The 23,728-nt window shown below is 35.8% G+C and overlaps 1 protein-coding gene across 1 annotated transcript in view; it reads left to right on the top strand.

The window, feature by feature from the left end:
* Window positions 1-960: 960 nt before the first annotated feature.
* The window catches only part of LOC115929882 (neogenin-like), a 62,814-nt gene continuing 40,046 nt past the window's right edge, over window positions 961-23,728 (top strand). Inside the window, exons 1-6 of the mRNA XM_030999982.1 lie at window positions 961-1,282; window positions 11,419-11,518; window positions 12,144-12,340; window positions 12,941-13,097; window positions 14,739-14,884; window positions 17,974-18,255. Of these exons, the coding sequence (XP_030855842.1) occupies window positions 1,012-1,282; window positions 11,419-11,518; window positions 12,144-12,340; window positions 12,941-13,097; window positions 14,739-14,884; window positions 17,974-18,255 (1,153 nt within the window). The 5' untranslated portion in view covers window positions 961-1,011. The remainder of the gene's footprint in view (window positions 1,283-11,418; window positions 11,519-12,143; window positions 12,341-12,940; window positions 13,098-14,738; window positions 14,885-17,973; window positions 18,256-23,728) is intronic.

The following is a 23,728-nucleotide window of genomic DNA, read 5'->3' as shown; positions in this document are numbered from 1 at the left end:
CTTGGGGCTTCTGGTACTTTTCTTCCTTTGCCCCAACCAGATTAGAGTATCGACTATAAAACCCTCCACGTTCCCTGGAGCGTGTTTTCACGCGATGACTCAGTCCAATTTGGCTGCAGTTTGTGCGCAATTTGTTAGAGGACAACTTTGAATCTCAACTTAAGGAGGAGGCCCTGCAGGTCTAGGACGGGTGTTTGAAAATCAGGGACATTTTGGTTTGAAAGTCAGTACCCTGCCTGGGGCTTGAACCTTTTTGTCTCCAAAGTGTCAATTGTAGATGAATAGAGGAAGGAAGTTGTGTATCACCACTGAGTGCATAGCGGTTAGGCGATGGAGATCAACGCTTCTCCATCATTCACTGACAGCAATGACTGCCATTTAGGGAAATATTCCAAACAAAGGAAATGTAATCATTCAGTACACAGGTGTTTGACCCTTCAAATGTTTTTCATGAAATTGAATGTCTTAACCAAAGTTAACACGTACGGCTTTTACTTGTCAAGTTGATTATACATCATTGTCTATAAAGCCTATTATAACAAAAAAATTACTACATATGTAATTATGTATGATGCTCCAAACGCTAAAGTAATTTTAGTGACTTTAAATCCTAAAGGCCAATTGACTTAAATGTTACACTTTAAATCAAGGGAGTTGTGTAAAGCAAAGGACATTATTTAATCTGAATATGATCATTTGAGTGTGGATGACATACACAGTGATTTAACCCTACTTGCTATCTACCTTAGATATGAGGTCACTGTCGTGCTAGAAGTGAGACTATATAATATGTAAAATGACTTTCACTATAAAGTGATCATTAACTAACAAGCAACCATCTGTATGAAGGTAACATCGTTCTAGAAACAAAAAAGAAAAGGTAAAAGTATTTAAATCCAACTTTAGCCCAAATTCAAAATGTATTTGGTTGTATTTTTAAAAATTTAATGTTTTTTCTCCTTCCATTACCCAGGATCATCTCAGTACCGCTTCAGCAATCATCGCTTCTCCATGGAACCTCGCGATGCTCTTGTGGTCAATGGTACCGGTCTTACACTCAACTGCTCCGCCCAACTTTCAGATGATGTCGACATTGAATGGTACAAGAATGAGAATTATATTAATGTACGTAATTCACAGTACTACAACCTTCTACCAACGGGAGCATTACAGATCATGGCAGGTACTCCTGCTCAACAGCTGACGGGTGTCTACTACTGTACCAGCTATGTGAAGGCTCTAGGACTCATTGAAAGCCGCAAGGCTCATGTCACACTTGCAAGTAAGTTTATTTCTCTTAGGTGGTTCTCTCTCATTCTTTACAACCTTATACCTTCAGGAATGACTGATTGATTCACTTGAGCACTAGAGGTCCTCCAATGATAATGGCTTCTTTTATAGCACTCATATCCGTTACATAGTGTGCTCAGGGCACTTATGTAGGCATCATTACCTAGCTGGCTGTAGCTGATCAACCAAAGTAATTAGTGCTCAATCATATTGGGTACCCATTCACTCCTGGGTGGAGAGTGCCAAATGTAGATTATTGTCTTACTGAAGGAAGTTATAGTGCCTGACTGGGATTCAAACACTGCACCTTAGGATCTACAGTCCATGTGATTTATTCACTAGACCCCAACGCCTCCAAAGAGTTATTCAGCACTTCTATGTAATTAGTGAACATATGAAATTCCTGTTGGATAAGATAGAATTTCAGCTAAATAATGTTAGACTCCAGAAATGAAACACCAGCCAAATGTATGTCAGACCAAGTGGTCATCAGGTTAAAGTGTTTCATAGGTTTTATCTGTCAGTAGAAACATATGCACTACAATTCCACCTTGCTGTGACTCTTTAAACTTGAGCATGTTAGTCTCTATTGATGACTAGTAGGTCTGGTTGCAGGATATTAGAAACACCTCATGGGGTGCAAAGAGAAGCGAATTAATGCTGTCCGTTTCAACCAAATCCTTCTATAAACTTTTCATAGGATGAAGCGGCAACATGTTTACCCCAAATGTCAGCCGTGTCAAACTCTGCTCCTGATATTTGTGATTTTCCCATCGCCGAGTTGCTTTAGAGAGTCTGTTTTCCTCGCTCATGTGTACATATTCAGGATGGTTGATTTGATCTCCCCTTGCTGTGATTAAAAGCTTGAGAAAAGGGAAAGGGGGAAAACACCAAGAGTGTGATCAGGCAAGTGGGATGTATCCCCTTGGCTTATTAGTATGTGTAAAGTTGTGTTTGGTTGACATGATGTTCATGCATTTATACATGGGATGTGTTGATGCTTACGTAATTGATTTCAATGAACACTGAAACAGTGTTGGTAAGTATATGCAAATGGGAGGGCAGATGATTTTCACAAGAGTTTTTCAACAGTCACAAAGATGTTAGAATTTTGGAAGGGACTTAATATCTACAGGAGATAACTTTTATATTCTAAAAATGAAGATCATTTAATAAATGTCTTTCTTCACAACAATTATGCTGAAACTTTCATGAATATAACTTGCCTCTTCAAAATGATCAGCAGATTATTGTTGCGAGATGTAAAAGAAACTTACAGAGAGTGGCAGAAAATTATTGGAAGCTTTGAGAGAAAGAGACAAGATGTTCATGTAGGATAGTTCAAGTTCAAAGGAAAGAGAGATCGAGAGAGAGTGAGAGAGAGGGAGGGAAAGGGAGAGAGAGATCGAGAGTGAGGGGGAGAGAGAGGAAGAGGGAGAAGAAGAGGGAAAGAGAGATTGAGAGAGATAGGGAGTGAGGGGGAGGGAGAGGGAGAGGGAGAAGAAGAGGGAAAGGGAGAGAGAGAGAGAGAGAGGAGGGGGGGGGGGGGGGAGGTTATGAAAGAGAGAGAAATTGTTACACATCATTTACAATATGCCAACACATCATTTGCTGGGCCGATAAAATAAACATGTCAAGACTGTCTAACTCAAACACTGGGAGCTCCTTGCTAATAAAACACTGCATCAAGCTCTCATATTCATCCCCCAAGAATGATGGGGAGGCAAAATATAGAATTTGTTAAAGCCCGATCTGATGGGGATTTGGCTGTATGTCTGTTGAAGGCCCAATTACAGTGGGATTACTGTCATCATAGCTTAGAATGAGTCAGTTATAATGGACCTGACGTATTTGATCTTCTTCAAGACGAGATGTTTAAAGAGACGATTCACTGTTTGCTTCTAATCAAACTTAAGTTGGGATTTTGATGGATGGGAGGGAGATGGGGATTGGAATATTTTTGAATGATGTGAGGATATTTGATCATTTTTCTGGAGTGTGTGAACGTTGGGCACAATCAATACTAAACTTTATACTCTCACCTGCCAGTGAAATTGTGCCCAAGATTAATGATTTTATTCAAGTAAATGCATCTAGGCCTACATACAGTTTATACCTCTTCTGCAATATACATGTGTACAATCAAATTATTTATCTCATGTATATATGCTGATTTTATATTCATTCTAATTTCTATTTAATACAAAAAAAAATTATTCAAGCAAGTGCCCTTTATTGCTTTCCTAAAGTGTAGAAGAAAATGTTTCTTGTAATATGGACCAGTTATTCAGAATATATACCAATCTGGAACCAAATAGCATTATGTTGAAATATAACATATTTCTTTTCAAAGAAGAAAGTGTGATCCCATATAAAAAGTTAAAATGGACACCAACTTTGCAGAACAATTGAAGAGAAGTTGCAATGGAGTTCATGGGGATGATAAGCTTTGAACGAGGTAATGTGACAGTGGTTATTCCATTGTTCCGAGGTGACTTCAGTCCAAGTATGAATCACTGCCCCTCCTCTGTTTGCTGAAACATAAGTTCCCATCAAAACCCTAGCACATCCAACTCGAGTGGCGTAAGAAAATGTGAATATGATCTGAAAGCATCATAATTCCTGCGAAGTGTAACGAAACTAGATGTCCCTCCATTCCCCAGAGTCCCACTGCCTTCTTTGCCTGCTCCTAGTACAGACAGGACATGTCCCTTCATTATGGCATGGAACCTGAGAATGGGGGAGAGCGGGGGAATCTTGAAGTAGCCCATGCAAATTAACCCCCTTCTTTTCCATCCTTAGTGGGGTGGGACCTGGGTTTGATTCGCTTGGCAAACACTGGGCGTCTGGAGTGGGGTTAAACATGGTATCCTGAGAATGACTCATGGTGTATTAGCTATCCCCTAAAAGACCACTCCAGATCATCCTTCGATACTCCTGTCCAAAGAAACGGGTCCTGTCACTCAAAATGTGCAAGGCTTCCATACAGAGATGGAGAGACAAAGAGATCGACTAAAACAAAAAAGTAGGAAAGAAAAAAAGAGAATGAGAATGATAAAGGGAAGGTAAAAATGTATATTGTAGGCTAGGCATGTGTTAGACAGAGAGAGGGGGAGGTAGGGAGAGAGGAGGAGGAGATAGGGAGAGAGAATGAGAGAGATAGAGGGGACAGAAAAAAGATAGAGTGAGAGAGAGAGAGTGTGTGTATGTGTGCGTTTGTATGTGCGCGCATATTGTGTTAGAGAGAGAGGGATTGAATTGAATTTCATTTGTTTCCAAACACAGTAAAAATGACATCATACATTGTTGTTAAAAATAGGCAAAGAAAAATACATTGAAATATACATTGGGGAAAAAAGAAAAAGAAGACATAATTAAATCTACTTAAAGTAATCTTGATAAAAAAACTTATCAAGATAAAACCAAAAAAAGTATAGAATCGAGAAAGGTACATCCGCAAAAGCCACACTGGCTTGATGAATGGGCGCAACCTAAGTGCGTCACAATATAATTAACAATAAAAGCTCAGTCTGCTGAAAAAGAGTAAAGGGATAAACGATGCTTACAAGATATCATTTAAGAAGAACTATACAATGAACAGAAGTGCTGCTTAAGTTTACTTTTAATCAATTTGGTGAACTGAATTGATTGTAAAGAATGTGGTAATGAGAGACTTGTGTGAATAGATTGGACATGACTGAATCATATTTGAATAAATTGTAGTAAGAGTGTGCACAGTACATTACAGAACAGGTATGCTAGTTTCCAAATGACCCTCCCTATTCAATAACAGAGATATATGGTTATTTCTCACTTGACAGTTCACTATTTCACTATAAGTCACAAAAGTAAGGGCTGATTAGCATTCAATTCTTAAGTTCATGATTTATTATTTATTTTATTCAATAGAATGTTTGAAAATCACAATCCCATAAGTCTTTACTGAGATTAGGTATGACCTGTACGCTACCTACCGTGAAATGTCATTGCAGTATGCTAGATTTATGCATCGTTCAGGGTATTACCCAGTGTTTCTATAGATTGATTCAATACAGGCTTTGGTTTAATGTGAAAAAGAGCTGCCATTGACATTGAAATACAATCGCTCTGCCTGGAGGGTGTGATGCCTTTAAGAGCATTCATTCCTCGTAAGAGTAAAAAAGTTGATTTATGTTGAAGGTCACGTTTCATGGAAGTCAATGCTTGAAAAGAGACCGCAAGCCAAACTTTCCTCATTCTTTTGATTATTCCGGTTCCTGTAATTGCTTCCGTGGAGTTTGTTTACATTGATTTTGATGAAGAAAATGAGGATCCTTTAACTTTTGAACATGGGACAGACAACCATGCATCATATTCTTTTGCTAGCGGATGTATCTGATGCATATTACAGATCTAATTTTGTCATTCAAGTACATACTGAATTATTAAAGTACCTTAGCCTTACTCCAATATGAATAATTGCAGTTATTAAGAGGAAGTAAGGTAGTAAAGGCTTTTAATTCTGCTGGAGGTGATAGATCAGGGTCCTGTCTAGTGAAGAGTTGCGATTGATTTGAGTCTATCGCAACTTGAAATCAATCGCTAATGAGAATTTGTGGAGGACATGCAATCGCTTCCAATCAATTTCAGTTCTTTACAATTCTGTAAAACAGAATCAATCAATTACATTTTCCTCCAGTTATCATGCATATTCAGAGTGATCATAGGTATCTAGCAGTCCTGCCCATTGTTGTATATTGCTTGATTTGAAGCATGTCCTCCTACTGGAGACATTACATACATGCAAACAGACAAGAAAGAGAAGCTGCAGTCGAGTTGCCACTGTAGCAATGAAATCTAGAACTGGTTGTATTAAGGATAAACTTCAAAACACATTTATTACGGTTGCCAAATGCACAATGTCTGACCTCTATTGCCTTAGCCTTTTCTTTGAGGAATTTAACTTCCATAAATCAAGAGAGTAATCTATTGAAGTTTTCAAAAGCACTACTTAATAAGCTTTGATAAATTTCTACACTTCAACAAATATACCAACACTTCAAAATGCATATCCATACTTCTGTAACAACGTTATACATTGTTGCGTTTGTGCTATTGAGGAGCACCGAACCTAATAAACTTGAATAGAAACATTTTAAACTAAAGGCAGGCTAGAAATGTTTTCCTCCAGAGTAATATTGATCATTGTAGTAATATGTGGTTGCATGTACACTGTAACTTGGTAATGTGGTAATGTTAACATGATTTATGCATGTCGACAGTAGTAAGTTTTGTTGGTGTTTTATGACCCATGCAGCCACGAGGTGCGCCTGTTAGTAGAGTGAACAAAAGACTTGCACAATGATTTATCCTTTTCAAATTTTCATTACAATTTGTTTGTATAATGCTGAATATTATCAAGGTTATACAACCTTCTTTATTCCATGCCTGTCCCTACTATTCATAGCTGTCATATTTTGATACAGGTTCCTGTAATGAGTCAGTGTGAACAGAGTGTTTTATGGAAACAAGAAAATAAAACTTAAAATACCTTAAAGGTAATACAAAGTTTTGGTATGGGGTCATGAATTTGGTTCAAATGAACATATTGGAAGCATATAAGATCCTACAATATTCAGTGATCGTTGTCGCGGTCGAAATCGACTCTGAAGTTATGAAATTGTAAATAATGATCACTTTATGTTGAATAGCTCCCTCTCAAGGTCAAGATATTAATTAAGCAATAAAACAATGTTTATTGACTAAAATCGACCGATGAGCTATTCTCGTTCGGAAATAATATACGTTACCACAACTACATACTCTGAAATTTTCATGGTCGCAGCCACCACGGGAGCTATTTGAAATTCATCATAATTTACCGGGAGCACCGGTAAATCTTTATATTCAATTTTTCTCGAAAGCAGAAGTGTTTTAGGGGCTACAACTTCTGGTGTTTTTAATTCATCCACAGTGGCATCCAAATATATTAAAATTGTCAAGAATCACTATCCACCCATTTTTCAAAATTTCCCCAAAACTTTGTAATACCTTTAACAGAGATGCCAACTGTTCTGTTTTTGCCGTATTTGTTCCGTTTTTTTCGCTATGAATACGGCAGTACGTTTTTTGTATGTTTTGTTACGTTTTTTTAATTTTTTTTTTTTTTTTTTTAGTGATGTTTTTCTTAATTTCTGATCATAAGCTTTGTGTCGTAAGTGTATTATGCACCTACATCTTAAAACTATGCACGCAGGATGGTGATACGGGCCCCAAACTGCACACATTGCGAACAACCCACGTGTAATGTATGCACGTCGCGCTCCGATCCGGGTACGTATACGTGGTACTGCCTGGTTTTTTAAGCTGCTCGATTGGGCGATATGTTAAGTTGAGAGATTTTTTCAAAAATACTGTTTTTTGCTCTTAAGAATACTTTTTTTGTTGAAGAAGGTAGGCATCTCTGCTTTAATACTGCTTCCTGCGAATCGTCAGGTCATCACGTCAAGTCGGGTGGTTGCGTTACACGACCTTTTGTGACACGAAAGATCACAAGACCTTTCGCACATTAGCCGTAAGGTTTTCATGAAGTGTCAGGGTACATAGGTATATGTACTTGTATGTTTACTTTCTCTGTGCTGCGGTACACACTGAATGTAAGAATTTTCTTTACTTGATGTCATATAGGTCCATTCTCAGAGTTCTTTTGTACCTTTGAGACCAAGCAACATCAATCATATTGATGATAGCATCACTAAGTGACAGGCTGTTTTGATTGTAGGTGATGTTGCTATTGTCATATCCAAACAGATGGCATTCAGTACAAAAGCAAAGTGTTCCTATATAGTTGGCATTTCTGTGGGTGAGAAAGTCAAGTTATCATTGAAGGTTGGGTGACCATACAAGGACATGCACACAATAGGATGGTATATCGGTGGGTCAGAGTTTGTGTGAAAGTTAGCTTCAACTGTATTCTGCACTGGGTCATAATTGTGCTATATATTTGCTCACCCCACTCCTGAGTCAAAACTTAACAGCAGGAGAAAATGTTCTGTAAGATAGTGAAGGTAGAACCATGTGATAAGCATATTCTGCTGTTAAATGCACATATCATCTTGATGCAGCTTAATGTTAGTTTAACTTTCACTCAGATATATGTCAAAAAGGAACTTTTTATTTACAAACATCTATTACACTATTATGCATTTTACATTCTGGATGCATCTTTTTCGTACCACTACATTTCTCTAGCTGTACTGTGCAACCAAATTTACAAATATGCATTTTATAAGGACTCTGACTTATCATTTTCCCCATAGGTGTAATACTGGAGCAACCCGGTTCAAGTTGACAGTCGGTTTATCATGAGACAGGTTCATCTTGATACAAAAAATAATACATGGAATAAAACTCCAAAATGAATAAAACTATTTTGTCAATTTTATGGAAAAAGGCTTGTCGTTCTTGAGAAATTTGAATTGAAAAAAGAAATGAATTAAACATGCTACTATACAGGTATATCCAAATTGAGAACAAATACATGTATCATGTTTTATACAAGTAGTTGTATTTTTTTCTCAAAATATGTTAGAAATGTCACTGCTCAATATAATCCGAATGAAAATTGTGTTTTTCAATTTAACAAAATGAGATACATGTACAATCGAAGGGAAATTGGAGGGATTTTAAAGTATTCACAGGCTTATATACAGAAAGGGATCATTTAACAAATATTGTAAAACTCCATATTCTACTATACCAAATGTGTATAGTAAATGTGGCTGTGATGGAAACCTAGAATAAAAAAGTGATTTCAATGTGGATGTTTTAGATTAATAGAAATAAATAGATATTCCCTCATGTAAAGTGAAACTATGAGAATATTTCAATGGCTTTCATTTTGTTGGAAAGAGAAAGGTTTTTTTGCTGTCTAAATAATGTAAATATCCCTTGTATTGCTGACATTTCTTAAAGCAACAAACCACAATTCTCAGAGCATACTCACAATTTGTTATTGCTGCTGGCAAAAAGTTAGGTGTGTATTATGCCTTAGAATAACACCATCTTCCAACAAAATGAGTGATAGAAGGAAAAAGGACCAAAAGTGAAAATTTAAGATGTCTTGTAGTAAGATTATTTTGAACAGACATTCAAAGTCCTTTTTCTTAATAGAATCACATTCTTTTACCCATATAGACTGTACCCCTTTTAGAAGTGTTGTGTTAAAACTCTATTGATGCATGTATACATTGATACTTCTTATTTTGTATACAACTTATTTAACTGTTTGTAAAGGCTTCCTATTCCTGATCCTCCCCTTTTCACCAGAGGTCTATTGTAATGGTCTCTAATGAGGTCTTCTATAAAAGAAATTGTTGTATGCAGGGATTCTTACCGACCCAGTGGGCTTTGTCAAAGAGTTGCTTATTTCTTACTGAAGGCTATATAGTTCTATTCCTAGAATGTTTTATGAATTCTTTTTTTTTAGTCCCTAAGCTTAGACAACTATCAATGCATGGTTGGGTAATATATCATTATTATACTAATTTTCTCATTTCATCTATCAAAGTAACTCTATCCCTGTGGTGTATTTAAACTGAATGAAACCTTCTCTATTTGCCTGTGCAAGAAATCTGTGTACTGCATTCACCTCAAATGGAATCTTTTTTAAATGTAAATGAAAGACCGAGAGAGTTCTGCTCAATTCTGCAATGTTTAACACAATTTTGCAATCGTTTTGAAAATCAAAACTATTCAGCTATATAGATGTGATGTCACTAGTTTGAATTTAAATGGATTGATACTGAGGAAGGAATAGATAAACTACATGTAAAACTGGAAAGACAAAAAGTAAAGAGGAATGGGATTAGTCTACCTTTTCCAGACATAATGCAACTTCATTTTTTATATGAGCAGGTAAAATTGACTGGATGGACCTTGAGCTTCAGTGCTATTTAATTGAGCATTAAAATAAATCAAAATTATGTACTTGACACCTTCTGTGAAAGAATTTTGTCAGATTTATTTCCATTTTTTTGTTCCTATTCACCTCTATTTTACAATGTTGATATCATGAGAGTGAATTATAAGCATAAAGTCTATTTCATTCCCCATGTAAGCCTGCTGGGACATCGTTAGATGGGAATAAGACAGGTCTCTGACTGGATATCAAAGGTGTTTAGAATGGGGTTGAATAGTTAAAAGAGGAACACTGACTCACACCTTGTCCATCTGTGTAAAGCAATCTGCTGACATTAAGACAATTTATCGATCTCTCCCAGTTCTTCCTCTCCATGAAGAACAGTCCCTGGGATCGAGAGATGTGTGAAAGATAGAAGAGTTACTCAGATCTGCAGCTCAGATGTGTTTAATTTGAGGTTTGTTGTTTCCAAGATAGAGAATGAAATCGTAGAAAGGGAGGATTCACGTTTCTCTGCCAATCCTTTCCTCGCCATGCATGGGTGTAGTGAAAATATTGATGCGTGTGGGAGCTCTATAACGGAGATCCCCGTTGGCATAGAAATCAGAATGCCAGGCATAGTATCCAGTTTCTAGGGCAAATGAAAATTTATTGATTTTTATCTGGAGATACGAAGTATTGACTTAACAAGCTCTTACAAAGTTAGCTACCTCACGTTGCTGTTTGTGTGGTATGTGCATACATTGCAATCTTCCTGCTTTTAGAAGCGTGGAGATACAGATTAGTTGTGAGGTGAAATATATTGCTTTTTTATTGAAAATATGAGGGCAGAGTTTTTCATCAAAGTCCCAGACAAAATAGTAATTGATTTTGTCAATTGATACCTGAATTTATTTTCAACCATGTATCCATCTTGATTAGATGCAACATTCTTATGTTGTATTTTTTCTTTTTAAAAATGTATCATTTATTAAAAATATATATACATCGATAGTAATATTTTGCTTTGGGTTGGATTAAGAGGGTCCTCTTGATTTATGTAACAATTATGTAATGTTTGAAAACTATATGCTATAGTTTGACCTCGTGGAGCCTCTGAAATAATAGTATTTCCAAAGGGCCAAAACTGTATTACACTTAATGGTAGTTTCCTCAATAATCTCTTTATATACATGCAATTAAGAAATAATGCATTATTCTATATCTTCTCTTTTTTTTGTATTACCTAGCTCTTGGAGAAATCCGTTCCCCGTTTGGCGTGACAGTATACCCCGGAGATACAGCTAGATTTGAATGTGAGGTGAATGGTACTGTACCAAAAACAACAACGTAAGTATGAAATTCCACCTTCATAAAGGCAGATTTCATCATAATGAGTAATCATTTATTTTGTGATCTTATGTTTTTAAGGTGTCTTATTTATCTTAATATACTTGTTTGCAGTATCATTTCTTTGCTGGGTGTAATGATTTCAAGATTTGTCCATTTCCTTTCAATTCTTGTCAGCATCCTAAGGCTTTACTAGTTTAATTTTTTTTTTCTTCTTAATAAATCAAATTAAAAAAAAACAAGAGTGTAACCTCCTATGTAGCATCTTAATAAGAACAAATAATTACTCATCTGCAAAGTTTAGATTCGTCAGTGTTTTAAACCTCCATATATCTCCTGTGAGCGGTTATTATTTTAAAAAATATGAGACTCTGCTCCACTCTTTCTTTCTTGTTCATATGAGGAATTATATCTTGTACTCCAGAGAAAATATGACCGCAAACTTCAGTTATAATTTGACCGTATGGTTTGACACTTGCATTATGCCTTTATCATAGCCACAAAAAACATCAACAACAAACGAACAAATCAATGTGTTTTTACGTATATACATTCAAAGAGAATAATTGAGAATAGATTTTAGAGCCAAGCAGCCAAGCCTAGACTCTTTGATTTCTCCTTTCAGGTGGCTGAAGGATCGACAGACGATCGACCTGACTGAAGAACGTTATGCATCTCGCTACACTCTGCTTCCCAGCGGAGCACTTGAGATTCGGGACGTGAGGGAGGGTGATGCAGGCCGCTATAGGTGTAAAGTAGAGAGCCTTCTATTACCAGATCAGAGAAGGCGCAGCACCGATGCAGAGCTGGTCGTCAGGAGCGGTATGACTTGAGCTGCTGTTTTGCAATCATAGACTTATTGGTCAAGTTTAGCTCAACGATAATCTTTTTTTAAAGAGAACAAGACATTTGGTATTTTAATGGAATGAAGAAAGGATTTTCATAAAATAAAATAGTAATTGTAAGAGGATGATTGTCTTTTTCTGAACTAAAGTTTGATACTTAAAATATTTCTAATTGTCCTGAATATTTTTGGTATTGCTGTGTTCGTTTACTTCAATTTTTCATTGTAGCCATAAGGTAGCACAAAAAAAAATATCAGTAAAACCTCTTCCTCAGATCATATGCTCCATTCATATTTTGGGAAGCGTGGGATGTGTGTTTATTTTTAAATCATTTAAAAAACTCACAAATATGTCATTCACGTTAGCGTCTGTTTTTCCAACCGCTTGTACCGCATCCTTCAAACTACAAAGAAAGAGAAATAAATGAGTACAATGTGATAGTGATATGACTTTTGAAGCATTTTTAGCCCAATTATTCAGCACTATATTTATCCTACTATTATGCTCTGTGTCTTATTTTTCGCCCACACTCGGCGTCTGTTTTGATTACAACACTCCTCTTTTTTTGCTCTCTTAGACCCAGCCCCAGCCCAGCGTCCAGAGGATTTGGCCTTCCTAGTAGCTCCAGGACCAAGCCAAATAGAGGCCCTGATAGGTAGTACTATCACTCTTGAAGCAGCTACTACAGAACCAGCAACACTGGAGTGGTATAAAGGAGAGAAAAAGATCAACATGTTAGTATTCAACTACCTAAATTCCTTTTCCCCAATACACAGATTTACAAACCAATGAGTACATGGCAAATTGTTGTATTCCAACTTTATACACAGAAAGAAAAAGGGGGAAGGGGTACTCCAGAAAGGATGCCGTCCATCCTCAAGTTGCTATTAGAGATGAGCGTCAAATGTTTTTGATGTTTGCCAACGTCCATTCCACAAACATTTGTCCGTCATTTTCGCGCATAGCGTGCCACCCCTCCGCCCCAAATGAAAAAGACAAACATTTCCATTTCTCAGTTGAAGCTCCTCTTCAAATACACCTTTCAAATTTTGGCAAAGGTGAATTGATTTTCTTGTCTCCTGTTGATGGAAGGGGAGACAAATGATGGGAGTTTGGGAGAAGACGGAGAAAGGGTGTGTTAGTTCTCACTGTATATGTGTGTGTGAAGCTTGTTTGCTTATAGATGCCACTGTTGTCACTGTACGTGATGAGATATGAATGTAAATGTCAAGAATTTTGATGAGGCTGCTATCCAGGTATATAAACCTGATATGAAAACAATGGGGGAATAACCAAATAAAAAAGAGGATAAAGGTGGTGTAAAATATATTCATAGATTAAAAGCTCTTTACCTCTCTTTTTCTCTGACTCTCAATCTATTTATCTTTCTGTGTGTATTCTTCCCCTTTCTCTCCAGCTCTGACCTGCACCCTATATATACACTTCCCCCCGTCTCCCCCTCCCTGTCTCATCCCCTCCCCTCTCTCTCTCTCTCTCTCTCTCTCTCTCTCTCTCTCTCTCTCTCTCATTTTCCTCCACTCTCTCTCTGTTTCTCTCTCTCTCTCTCTTTCTTCTTTCTCTTTCTTCTACTTTAGCTCAGTTTTATGACTTTCTGTTCCTTTCTATCAATCCCACATGTCTGAAATTTCTTTTTTTTCTCCAAATTTTCTTCGTCCCCTTCACTGAGTTTAATCAGTTCTGGATTACTGTATGCTTCTGAGTTGGCACCATGCTTTCTATGGATATGTAATTGATAGAGGTGATATACTCATTCCAAATTAATCAGGCCTGCTGGTGCATAGCCATCTTATTTCCTAGTAATGATGCTACGGTGTGAATGTTCCGTTTAAGCTTTCCTTCACTGTTTTATTATCACATGACATGTACATTGAATGGGTTTTAATATTAGTTTGCATCTGTCCTGGTCTTTTATGGGTTAATCCTTATTGTTATGCTCTAGTTTGCATAGAATGACTCCTTTGGGAGGAGTGGGATATAGGTAATAGAGGTACCCATGAAATCAGATTGAAATGATGAAATTCATCCAACATTTGGTATTCATGATTGAGAAAGAACATTTTCAAGGAAGTAATGATGAAGACAACTATAATAATTTGTCATCGGTTGGTTTTAGTGGTAAAATAAGAATGAAAATCTTTATGATTAGCTCAAAATAAAACATAGACTTTGGTGATAGTATTAAATATTACAGTGGAAAAATGTTTCCTACAGAAGGTAATATTTCAGTACAGATAATTGAATTTTACCGAAATCCATTTAAAATGCTTGAAAAATTCATCTATTCATCCAAATAATCCCCTAGCTTGCTTAGAGAGTAATCAACAATGCAACATACATTTTCGGTTCCCTTTCAGGCAAGGTGACCATTACAGACGACTGGGTCAAGGGAGCTTGCAGATAACAGACCTAGGAGAGATCGACACTGGTATCTATCGGGTGGTTGCCATATCCATACTGGATCAGAGCCGAGTAGAGAGGGGTGTTACTGTTGTCGTACAAGGCGAGTTCATTAACAAAGCATTTAATTATTCCTTTCTTCATTTATCATTCATTTGGCAACATACATCATGCTAAGGTAGATTCGAGAAATATAGTAGTATGAAAAGACTTGTCCGGAATACAGTAGGCCAAGATTCAGTTAACAATATTTTTTAATGTGAAGTTCTTTCTTGATATATCTGAATATAAGTTTAGTTAACCTTAAGCTTAATCAAGATAGTATTTACCAGCTTCATATCTTAACAATGCGGTTCTATCTCTGTATGATATAATTTTGATTTCAATAATTTTGCTCTTTTTTTTCTTCGTTCTGAATGTGTCTTTTTGTGCCACTACATTTCGCCAAGCTACCTAAAACCATAATAGAAGATGATTGATTCAGAATATTCATCTGTTAAATCAATAGTCGATCATACTCATATGTAATTGCTCTTCATCAAACTATTGATTAAAAATATTATTAGCATCGAAGCTAGTAAATAATTAATAAAAGAAAGCCTTTTTATTGATGTTTTTGCAAGCTCTTTGTTAATGTGTTCTTATTCTTGTTTTCTACATTTTTATAACTACCTTCATTATTTATCGTCCATTTGAACATTAATCACAACAAAAATTGAATATCTTAAGTAGCAGTTCTCACAGATATATGTTTAAATGTTAAATTGAATTTTTTGTCAAGGTCAAGGTTTGTCATTCAAAATTAGAAAATAAGTATAACATCTTTGTAATAGGCTAATATGAATGGGATCCAAGACAAAATCTTGAAAAGTCACTGGACAGTTGTGGAGGAAATAGCAGTAGGATATGTGCTGGCGTGACTTGGTATATGCAAGCTTAATTGTGCAGAACTTTGCTGAGTGTATTCCTGCATAATTCAGGGGAAATGAGATGTAATCTTACACCGCAAAATGATACGTTTTTGCCACGCTGTTTGGTCTGAAACAATTTGTGGTGTATTCTGATGCCAAGTGGAAGTTGTCAATATACATATTCACTATCAGAGTATATTCTGAGGGCTGCTTTGGCAATTAGGCAAAGAGTAATGCAATTTCCACTCGTCATTAATAAAAACCACTTTGAATATCTTTGATCATATGATATTGTGAGGATTGCAGAATAATTCATGGAACAATCTGAAATTATCTGCAAGTTCTAATGATATTTAGTTGCATTTTACTTGCGCAGAGAATTTTTATAGATGACTGTCCCCAGATAGGTTTCAAATTTTTTTCAGAGGTTTTGTAATCAAATATTTACCAAGGTTTGTGGTTTGAGATATGGAACTACGATGTAAATGCGGTTAATATGTATCTATAAAAAAGATGTTCCGATATCAATTTGTCCTGTCTAGAATCGTCTTAAGATTTCAAATCTAGTTACTAGAGAAATTTTAACTCTATTAGGTGCTTTTAATCAAAATATTGAACTCTTCCCAATTGTATATACATTCAATACATTGTTGACATTTAAACACTTAGTGTAACTAGTCATATTCATTTTACACTTATTTAATATTTAATGCTAGCTGTTTCTCTGAAATACTTCAAAGGTGACTCCCCCTTTTGGCTAGTCTTGCATCTTTAACAAATACAGTTAAAACATGGTTGAGGGGGAAGACAAATAGACTGGAGGCGGTTTGGAATTGCATTCAAAATCAAATTAGGAGGCGTTTGGGGGCTTGCATGTTGTCCAGTAATGCATGCAGCATAACATGATTTGCAGGAGATGGTTTAAAGGGGATGGTCACACAATGCTAGACAGGATGAACAGTCGCAAACTATTTTAAGAGGCAATAGTCAGAAGTGAGCAAGTTTGGTAGCTTTTTGTAGTGAAACGCATGACAAATTGGGTCAAAAATGCACAAGGGTTAGTTTTTGGTGATGTCATTTTGTGGTTTGATTTATCTTGCCACCTGTTTACGGAGTATGTAATGTTTAATATTATTATTGTTATTACCATTATCATCATTATTAAGGCTGATAACATTTTTTTAAGGAATTGAACCGTAATATTTGAATGATAGCTATAAACAAAATTAACCCTTATACGTTCTGAACTGGGTTTTCTATGCCACTAAAATTGGTACCTTTTATATTTTAGAGTGTTAAAATGGGTACATATCTATTTGTTTGTATTATCAATTTTTTATTTATTTTTTGCAATTTAAACAACTGTAATCCCTTAACGAATCAGTATTACAATGATGTGTGAAGGAATGAAATTGAAAGGTTGATACACTTACTCTGTTTACAAGTCAAGAACCATACTCCCATTGCCAAATATACAAGTATAATTCTAAATGGCAGGTGCATTTTTACTTGGGTTGATCCATGATTGATTAAAAGCAGATTTGATTGTGTAATGACATTTCCATTTGTATTGCTGCCTTCTTTTTCTTTTCTTCATGGGTCAGTATCCTATTCCATTATATTGCAATTGAAAAACAGAATAAACTTGACAGGTACCACATTGTCTCCAATACTAGGCTTTCTACGCATTAGATTTCAAATCATTTTTTACTTAATTTTTACTCAGAGTGACAGAAAATTGGCTGAAAGCAAAGTGTTTTATTTAAAAATAATTGGGAGTAGATCCATCAACACATACAATGTTTACTAAATTGACTTTGCATGTATGTTACAGTGATTAAAACCATGACATTCAGACTTGTTTTGAAACTACCACTTTTTATGATTTGATACCATGAAAAGAAAACATACAAATGATACAAACAGAGATGTTTTGTCCAAAACTTGATGTGAATACAGGATATTTATGTATCAAAAAGAAAAAAGAAAAAATATGTTCAAGCGATACAAACAAAGAGATGTTTTGTCCAAAAGTTGATATTAGTATAGGATATTTAAGTCTAAAACCGTTTTGTAATTGCAAAAAATAATTTCCAAGCACAGGAATGGAATGGAATGGCATAGCAATGTAAAATGTAATTATTTGTGTTTCATAATATCCTGAGGAATTTCTTTCTTTTTAAATTCTAAAATCCTTATATCTGAGCAATTGGAATGTTAAGCTCCTACTAGAATTTCAAACAGTTTCTGTATTTTTTATTTCATTGCTTTCCTTTAACAGTTCCACCTGAATTTCTGGAAATGCCTACAAACACCTACGCCAGGTTGGGTTCTACCAAGACCCTCCCGTGTACTGTGTACGGTATTCCGACACCCTCCATCCAATGGAAGAGTCATGGGGATGATATTGACCTGCTGGCTAATGGTGATTTCATGAGTGTTGATAACCAGGGACTGACGATTCAAGACTTGACTGATCAGGACTCTGGTATTTACCAGTGCCTTGCCAGCAACCGTTGGGGCAACATTCAAGCTACGGCTCAACTGATTGTGCTTCCAGAAGGTAAGACAAAGACTGTTACCTCTTGAAGAACCCCTTGACTATATCTTGAATAATCATGGAAAAATTGTAAAAAATCTACTAGCAGAATCCTAGACAGCTCTTTTTTTTTTTACTACCAGATAAGTTGTCAAATACCTTGCAACTATCAACTTTATTTCTAATGCACTACAACAAAAGCAGCTTGATATCACAAGAAATTGGTTACTTTTAAAATTTCACACTTCCAATTATCCCTAATAGAGTGCTATGAATTTGTAAGGAGCAGCATTGGAACATTTCTCTCATCAGAATTTTCGTATATATTGTCCAAAAGTATATATCTTACTTTTTAATAATTGTCTCCTATGAATTGAGAGAAAAAGTTGAGTATTAATTTTGTAATGGGATATAATGTTCTGCCAATGGTTACCAAATCAAATAAGTAACCCTCCTTGACTCTTGTAGACCAGATTTATGAAACACATGTTACATCAATACTACCAAGTCAGATACAATTCCATACAATCACATTGACATGTTTGTGTCACATATACAGTCTTAATTTCATTCTAGCCACAAAATCATTAAATAAGAGTGAAAACTGCCTCCATGACATTCGCGCCATTAACATCACTTTGTCTTCTCTTTCATGATAGTTAAACCAAAAGCGAGAAAAACAAGTATTTTTCCTGTAAAACAAAATATTACCTAGCGCAGGTGCAAGAGGTCCTGCCTTACCTCCGTAATGTACTCTGATACAATAATATAAGGTATTCATGCCATGAAAAGTATTGCCATCGATCTAGAAAAATTCAATACGATTATTATTGATTGCTCTTAGGTTATGCAGTTTCATTGCTTTTGACAAAACAGCAAATATTAGACCAAGACTTTGTTTTTATCTTGCCAATGTTTTACATTGATTTTGAAGTCAATAATGGAATTTGTGATGAAGAGTTTGATATCACTAAGACAGGGTTGACGTCAGAAAGTTCTGAAAGCAAAGAAGGAGAATACCCTCTGGAGACTCTTTTATTAAACAATCTACGAAAACAGGGTCAGAACATCTAACTGACAAGAATGTTAAGTAACAGTTTTGATTTGATAAAAGCTACTCTGCGCACACACTTTCTTCATTCCCACTTTTTAGTAAAACCTTATGTAAACATCAGGCCAAAGAATAACGAGCATACATGTAAGACGAAAGTTGAACAAAGTTAAGTATAAAGATATCCATGGGAGTTTCAGTATATAGGAAGTGACGCAAATAGCCTCATAATATTTTGCTGTCAGATTGCATACGCATGCATTAAGATGCTGTTTTAATGGATATAAAATCATGTGTGACAGAGAGACGAACCTAGCTGTAAGGCTTGACACAATGATCAACCATCAGCTAATGAGATAACAGCTCCTGCTTGCTTTAAAAGTGATGAGGAGCGTAAGAAAACTAGGTCAAATAAATCAGTTTGGAGAGTGAGAACGGGAGGAGCACTGCTGGTGCTGTCATTGAGTGAGCTTGGACTGATTTATTGTGAAATGTAGCAAGCCTACGTATCATTGGATAATGGGGGATATTAGCCGATGGAAGTCTTATCATTTGTTGGGTCAGGTAGTTGCCATGTGTTTTCTCTTGAATCTGTAGAAGTCTGGATGTTTTTCTATTTGTATCCATTCCTGGAGTTCAGCTGTGGTGTTGTGTCTGTAAACAGTGAGTGTGGATGTATATTATGCAGCCAGTATAGTGCATTTCCATCCACTCTGTAATTTCTTTTTGAAGTTATTCATTTAAATTGTCACATATATTCTTTTCATATTGCTTTATTAAAGCTTAAAAAGCAGTGTTCAAATTGTTAAACACTGAATATTTGGGAAATTCCCAAATACAGGATTCTTATGAACGCTTTTTACTATTTCAAATAAAAGTCATACACCTGCAAATGATGAATTGGAGAAAGAAATCGCACACCATTTTGAAAGAGAATTTTGTTACCTTATATGATCATAATAAAACTATGAATGGAATACACTGTTACTGATCAAACTTTCCCAATAAATACATCAGCCCTGTATTTCACCAACCTTTCAAATGTCTTTCACGAGAGCTCTCTTTGGGAAACTCTGCTGCTGCGGACCAGTGTCGTCTTACCGTGCATTATTCATGGATTGGGCACAGAAACTGGGGAGAATCATTGCTAATTCAGCACTCACACGCGTGACTAAAAATTCATGCAGAACCAGGACATGGGGATTAATTCAATCATACTCCAGCCCTGGACTCTCTCCTAAATATGCAGCTTGTGTTTCTGATATGCTGTTTATGTCTTGAACCAAGGCAGGGACGGTGCCAATTTGCAACCGGAGAGACAAAATGGGATCGTGTTGAGATCTTTTATTCATTATTTCCACATACAAATTCATCTCCCGCAAACAAATTGTGTCTCTGTCTGGGAATGAGAGGTAAAAAACAAACAAATTATTCAATGAAATGCTGGAGACAGGGTCATGTGCCTTTCAGCAATATTTGTCCATTCCTTAAAAACAACCCCGAAAAAAAATCAATTGCAGTTGCCTGTGGTTAGAAAAAGAGTTTGAATGAAAGAAAATGTTAGAATGTACATTGAATAACTACTAAATCAATGTACTAAACAGCCCCAAGAAAACATCTTGATATTAAACAATATCTGGTGATTGTCTTTATGTTATATGGAAAAGGCCTTAACATGATATACCTTCATTTTCAAGTCTTATTTGATGAATATGAATGAAATAATCGTTTACATGATGCAGTTGGTGAAATTGTATTAGTGGTTCTGGGATGATTGTGTTTCAATATCTACTTTAGATAGCTTGCACTAGTGAATGAAAATTTGTTAGATATTATACGAACCTTGATTAGTTTTAATAATTTGTATACATCTATTTCCAATAGATGTCAAACTAAATAGTTTTATATATTAACTCAATAAACATTTTGATACTAATATTCTGTTTATGAGTAGCACACATAGCATTGTCATGTGCTTTCAAAATACTCTAGTGTTATTTAGCTTAGTCAGTTGCTATCATCACACATTGTAATGTCAAATATATCCTACCAAGTCTGATTTAACTCATGAGCAAAGAGAGTCTACTTTATACATAATACTATTATCTGGCTCATTCAAGGACACAAAATGCTTTCATGGTTTATTGTGCGACAACAAACCATATTAAAGACAGACAAGATTCTTCAGGAAATATAAAAATCTTATCAGACCTTAATCTTCAGATATATTCAGATATATTATTGAATTCAGCCTAAATCTTTATATTTCACATAATACTTTGAAATGTAATCCAGGAAGAATAACATTAAAAAAAATTGTAGTCAAACTTTGAGAAAAAAGTTTAATAATGAAAGGACAAAGAAGTATAATCTTGTAGTTATAACCTATCAGTGTACCAATTTAGACAATGCATGGGTTGGAATGTGTTTGGTAGATCTAGCTGTGAAAGGTCATTACATAAAAATACATATTTGTTGAGATATGCATCTGCTTGGGGTGTGCCCTTCTGAAAACACACAAGAAAATACATTTAATATCTTCTTGCATGTATGGGAATCAAAATAAGTATAATCCTTTGAGTGGTGTTTTATATTGTCTCTCAGGGTTTGTATCACTTTGTCTTCTTTGCATTATCTTACTGCCTTTGCATTCTTTAAGTAGGATTCAAACCGATCCCAATCTTTGGAAAGCAGCTAGGCTTGAGATGGTAAGATTACCAAGGGTTATTTTGAGTAAACGTGGAAGAGGAAAAACGGCGAGGGCTGTCACCTGCATCAATCCTAAAAAACCGCACTCTTCTCCCGTCCCCATGAATAATGCAGAAAGACCGCTCTCTCATCCATTATTCACCTAACATCGTGTTTCTCTTTTGTAACGCTATTTTTTTCCCTTACCTTTTTCCCCTCACCTTTTCCCCCTCACCTGAACCATTATCATCATTGTTGCCATGGAAACAGAATATCTTTAGGGAGAAATTAACTTGATAGCATCATATGCAGGGCTTGTCAAAAGTATGTGTGTTACATTCTCACGGGAGGATGTTGGTGTGACAGCATAGAAAGTGAGTTATAATAACAGAGCCTCATACACTACACACTCAGCAGGTATAGACAAATATAGTTGTGATTTCAAGTGCATTTTGAAGGACGAAAATGAATGTTGAGGAATTTCTTGATTTGCTCTTGATTCTGGCGTTAAATGTAATGTGGAACATCTGAAGGAAGATGTTTTGTTCTAAAGTTCCTTTCTATAAACTTTATTCTAATCTCATATATATTCACACAATTGTGATGCATCTACTATATCTTTGTCGCAGATTCACCCTCAAGTTATCAAGTTTACATTTCTTAGAAGATCAAAATATAACCTGTGTGCATTTAAATGTGTACATGTAGCATTTAAAAGTATTTTTCCCCATCAACATATACCGGTAGGTTTTGAAAACATCCATAGTCCGTATCATTACATGAGAGTGGCTCCAAATGTCCTCAAAATGTTTGCTTGCCCCAGAAAAATTGTATTTAGATTTCATAATTTTTCATAAACTGGAGTTTTATTGATATGGCTGCATACATAATTCAATAATATCTTGAGCAAAGACGTAACATATTACACTCCAATTTCATTTGCTCCGATGAAACTCCTTGCCTATTTTCTTTACATTTTGTAGTGAGCATTTATTTGAAATGGGTTAATTTTCTCTTCTTTTATTAGATTTCTGTGAGGGAGAGTGAAGTAACTATTTTTTATCAAGTAATTGGAGACAAGAAATATATGGATACGAGTCTTTCAGAAGGGAAATAGTTTTCAGGTTCATCTTTTGCTTGGTTTAAATTGTGACCAATACCTTCTTAGCATGTACAGACAATAAATGAGGATTTCATCATACAAAGAATATTAGGAAGATCTAGGAATAATCCAGTCCTCCTTCTAGTGTCTCTTTGTAGAATTACTTTGAATTCTTTGTACAACTTTAGCAGAATATAAATTCTTTAGTCTGGAATTTTGACATTCACATAGGAGATTGTTAATTTTAAATATCTTCATCATCATGGTACTTATGGAGTCGCCTTCTTTCGGATAGCATGAGTTTTTCTTCTTTTCTATGGTTGGGTTTCCAGTATTTCTGCCCTTTTCCAATGTCTTTCCTAGCATAGAGATTATAGCTATCCTGATCAGGAATTGCTGAAAGCTTTTGTGCATATAATCCTCCTTCCCTTCTTGTGTTTTTCCGTCTTCATATCACCAAACACTCGAGCTTAATCAATAGAGATTGCACTGGCGTTGCCCAGGGTGGGCAACTCGATCCTCATCTTAGTTCACAGGTTTCTTCAGGAAGAAGGCGTATCACCTCTCCCCGCTCATCCAGAATCGAGGATTTGGGCGATTACTATGACAACGTGAGCCCGTATTCCTAGTTGCCTGTGGCCGGGTAAAAAACCCTC

The sequence above is a fragment of the Strongylocentrotus purpuratus genome, unplaced genomic scaffold (assembly GCF_000002235.5).
Source record: "Strongylocentrotus purpuratus isolate Spur 01 unplaced genomic scaffold, Spur_5.0 spur5_scaffold_6, whole genome shotgun sequence".
In the NCBI taxonomy this organism is placed as follows: domain Eukaryota; kingdom Metazoa; phylum Echinodermata; class Echinoidea; order Camarodonta; family Strongylocentrotidae; genus Strongylocentrotus; species Strongylocentrotus purpuratus.
Note: the sequence above shows the minus strand (reverse complement) of the source record. Positions and strands in the feature narration are given on the sequence as shown.